Source organism: Mus caroli, chromosome 14 (genome assembly GCF_900094665.2).
Source record: "Mus caroli chromosome 14, CAROLI_EIJ_v1.1, whole genome shotgun sequence".
Taxonomy (NCBI): Eukaryota; Metazoa; Chordata; class Mammalia; order Rodentia; family Muridae; genus Mus; species Mus caroli.
The window spans coordinates 19211741-19215824 of NC_034583.1; the positions used below are offsets into that span (position 1 = coordinate 19211741).

General features: G+C 45.7%; 1 protein-coding gene across 1 annotated transcript in view; it reads left to right on the top strand.

Moving 5' to 3' along the window:
• The window catches only part of Dnah12 (dynein axonemal heavy chain 12), a 184675-nt gene that overhangs the window by 165535 nt on the left and 15056 nt on the right, over positions 1–4084 (top strand). Inside the window, exon 61 of the mRNA XM_021181341.1 lies at positions 3567–3711. Within this exon, the coding sequence (XP_021037000.1) occupies positions 3567–3711 (145 nt within the window). The remainder of the gene's footprint in view (positions 1–3566; positions 3712–4084) is intronic.

Sequence of the window (4084 nt, forward strand, 5' to 3'; positions counted from 1 at the left end):
CTTTTGGGATAGCATTGGAAATGTAATAGAGGAAAATACGTAATAAAAAATATTAAAAATTTTTTTAAAAAGGAAAAAAATAAACCTTAAAATATTAATAAATAATAAAATCTTAAAATTGAACAAATCTGAAATTTAAAATATCAATTCTCATAGAATAATGTAGGGTGTTTTTTTTGTGTTTGAAACAGGGTCTAACTCTATATACAGACCAGATTAAAGCCTATCTTGTTGCAAGGTCAAAAAAAAAAAAAAGAGATAGCTGACCAGGCAGCCACACTGGGAAGAGAAACCAAGGAGTCCAGTAGCTCCTCTCCCAAGTCCATACTCAGAGCTCTGATATAAGATCTAGGTCTACAGGGGCAGACTTAGGGCAAGAGGTATGTGTAATTAATTAGTCCCAGTGACACTAGAAAAGTGATGGCCGTTAAGGTCAAAAAGAAGGGGTTTTGAGTATGCCAGAGAATGCTAGCCTCAGGTGGGCTAGAGTTCGGGTACATAAGCTCACAGACTTTTCCTGAGTCCATGAGTCCAGGTTCTTGTCTTGTAAACTTGAAAACTGAAATTCCTGAGCCCCAGAAGGACGAGCTTTAGAAGTTTTAGTAGAGACCATAGGCGGGAGCTTAGCATAAAGAAAGAAGGCAGGGCCTAGGGAACAGGCTGCTGTGGACTGAGTGGCCCAGGAGGATTTTATCCGGCTTGTAGAAGAAACTGGGGTGAGGCAGTGGGGGTGAGCTGCTCAGCCTGCTCAGCCTCGGTGTTGTCCAGATGCTCTCAGACTTCAGTCACGACCTCACAAAGTTTCCAGGCAAAAATGTGCATTTAGGAGAAAAGATAAGAGACCAAAGCAGGAAAAAAAAAGCCCACCCTACTTTTCCTGCCATTTCTAGCTTCTGGCCAGAACAGAACCAAAGCTGTTTCCAGCTTCCGCCCAAGCAGAGGAACCAAGGTCCCTGTTCTCCAGCACCCAACCAATCCCTATCTCCTGTTGTCATTGTGGGTCCAGGGGCATCTTCTCGGCCATCGCTCCAGTCCTGCAAAGTGTCCAAAGAAATCTTCACAAGGGTTTGTGGGAGATGAGTCAGGACTTCGTTGCGACATGCAGCCTGGTCCTCATGTGCCTTCATCTGGGAGGCAGGAGTTCATCCCGCTGAGGTTTTGTGCCTCCAAGGCACAGAAGGTGACTGCGGGCTTAGAACTATAACTCACTTCTGTGCTTTCTGCCTTGAAGGGTTGACATAGGGGTTAAACGGACACTGTGAGTTACTTACAGGAAGATCTGCAGAAGTAATTAGATGACCCAAAGTAAAAGAGACAGGCATAATAAACTGAAGGCAAGATATTTATTGTGACTAAGTTAGGTTACTTAGGCCCAAGTGGGGAGTCAATAGATTCTCAAAATCAGTTTCCAAGGGTTTCATAAACGATTCACGGGTTATCGCTCCTGCATTATAAGAAATCAAAGCAACTTTTATTTAACCCTGTATCCTTGAAGCTAACATTTGAATCACCATAACAGAAACACAACCTGTTATACCTTACATTCTGGAAGGTAACATCACAGGTAGAGGTGTTCTGTCTGCCCACAACCTCCTACTCCCAACACAGAGCTTTCCAACAGCCTCTGACAGCAAGAAGGCTCAAACCTTGTGGGCAAAAGAATCAGAGTGGGCTGTCGGTAGCTGTTAACTCAGTGGCAGCAACAGCTAGAAGCAACCAAACACACAAAGGAAAAACTTCGGCCGAGTGAACGCCCCCTAGTGAAGGAAGTGGGAAACAGCGGGCAGCCTGAGAGAAGCACCCTGGCAACTGGAACTCTTTAACAAGGGAAGTGTCTGCAGAGGTTGACTTGAGAAGGACCACTTGCTGACCTCAGAGTGTGTCCCCCGCCCCCAGGTTCAACTTCTCTTCCCTGATTGGACCTATTTTCTTCACTTCATTTGCATGCCTGCATTCAGTCACCTAGCTGGCATCCTGTGACTTTAGGCTTCAGAGCGCAGGTCAAGGTTGGATTGAGCAGGCTGCCTATTGCTTATGGCCTTTGTACTGGGACAACAGATCCCTTGACCCAGCCCCTCCTCCCCTGTGTCCCCCCCCTCCCCCAGGACTCATCTTTTACCACAGGCAAAGGGGACCTGTACCTATCTCAGACTTAGATGGTAATTCATTCCGCAAGCACTTTCCAGAAACAAAGGTTTCTGAGACCTGCTGGTCTGGACACGCCCAGACTGGCAGCTTGCTCTCACATCTGCTCTTGGTTTCTAGAGCCATGACACTTCTCAGACCTGAAATGGTCTCGCTGCTGCTGGGAGTTCAAATCCACTTCATTTAAATCCTGAATGGCAATCCGTTTTCAGTTGCTTTACCCTGTTTTAAGGTTTTTAATCCCCAGTTAGCAGTAAAGTACCTGGCGGTGATATGCTAATGAAAGAACCTAGTGGGGAAACCCTCACCCAACTCCCGATTCAGCGTGCACCCAAGAATCACGAATAGAACACAACGCCTTGATGTAACAACACGAGGTATTTTAATGGCGGAGCTCCGGGTCTCTCACACAGGAGACAGTGGATTCGACCACGAGGCTTGGAAGCTAGGGGTTTTTATAGAAAAGGAGTGGGGCTGGGGGAGGAATTGGCGCGGTTTCACATGATTGGTCCATTTAAACATCAGCAGCCTGAGGTCAGAGGGGTGGGAGATAGGGAGGCAATGGGGCTGCCCGGGCATGTCCTGGTCTGTTCTGCAATGTTCTCAGCCCCGGGTTTCAAAGCTCACAAACAACTCTTTGGGCTATTTGGCATACATTACATGAGTCACAGGTCTCAAGTTTTATTTCCTTTCACTAGTACAATAGAGCGTGGGCATCCAAATGACCCGGTAACACCCAGAACACGGAATGTATTTCAAGTTGATGAAGGAGAGGCGTTGATATTCGTGTGTAATGAACATAGAGACCTTTAAGTAACTGATAGCCTCGGAGTCTCTTCTTTGTGGCAATGTCTGTCAGTGTGAGGTAAAACTGGTCCCTTACCAGAACATAGAGGCCTGAGGTCTGACCCTGGCCCTTTCTAACTCAGAGCATATGGACTAGTCATTGATGACAATAGGAAAAAGAAAAAAAAAAGCTTCGGTTATTTTTCTGCTCATCTCTCTCCATTTCTTCATACATGGTGCTCTTCTTTTGTGGAGATACTACAATGCTTATATCAGAGAGCAAGAAAAAGTGGCGTGTCTTTTCAAGACTGAAACAACCCTATGGTGCATTTGGCAGGAAACTCACCGCTGAATGAAGTCAGCTGTATCTGTCACCCCCGAGGCTGTAGGAGACTCAGGCCCCAACTCTCACTACAACTCCGCCGCCTGGTCCAGGGTCCCAGCTTCTGTCCCCTCTCCTCCAGAAACCTCTCTGTGTGTTCCTAGATGGAGCACATTCTCTGCCTTCCTCGAGAACAACTCCTGCAGTCTAGTGACTTTAACATGGTCCCCTGGCTGCCTTATTCCTTCCCTTGCTCAGTCATCTCTTAAAATATTTTTCAGTGAAAATGCAATCTTTTTTTTTTTTCTACTAGGGAGCATTTTTGTAATTACATATATATGTGGGAGGAAATCTATGACAGCAAAGAGCCGCACAATATGAAATTTCCAGAACCAATGGATAAGACGCTGAACGAACTGCAGAAAATAATAATTCTTCGATGTCTAAGGCCTGATAAGGTAAAAAAAAAATTGAAATCCAGATAAAATGCAGTCTATGATGTACCAGTCCTAAACACAACCGCTTCATGTTACATAATGACACTGTAGTCTAGGAAGGGCCTCTTACCTGTGAAAATGGTGGAACTGGAATCGCAGTCAGTCTTGCTCTGTGGCTGTACTGAAAATGTAGAGACAGAAATAGGCAAAGGGAAGTGGAATTTTTTTTTTCACAGTTCTAGCCAGAGTTGAAAGAATAAGGGGAAGAACTCGCGTTTCTGGGTCTTGTTATAGAAAATGTGATCTCTCAAGCCTCTTCCGGTCAGAAAAGCACCTGGGTAGCTAGGGCGCAGAGTCGGCTGACACTCGCCAGCTACCCACAACACCCGCCACA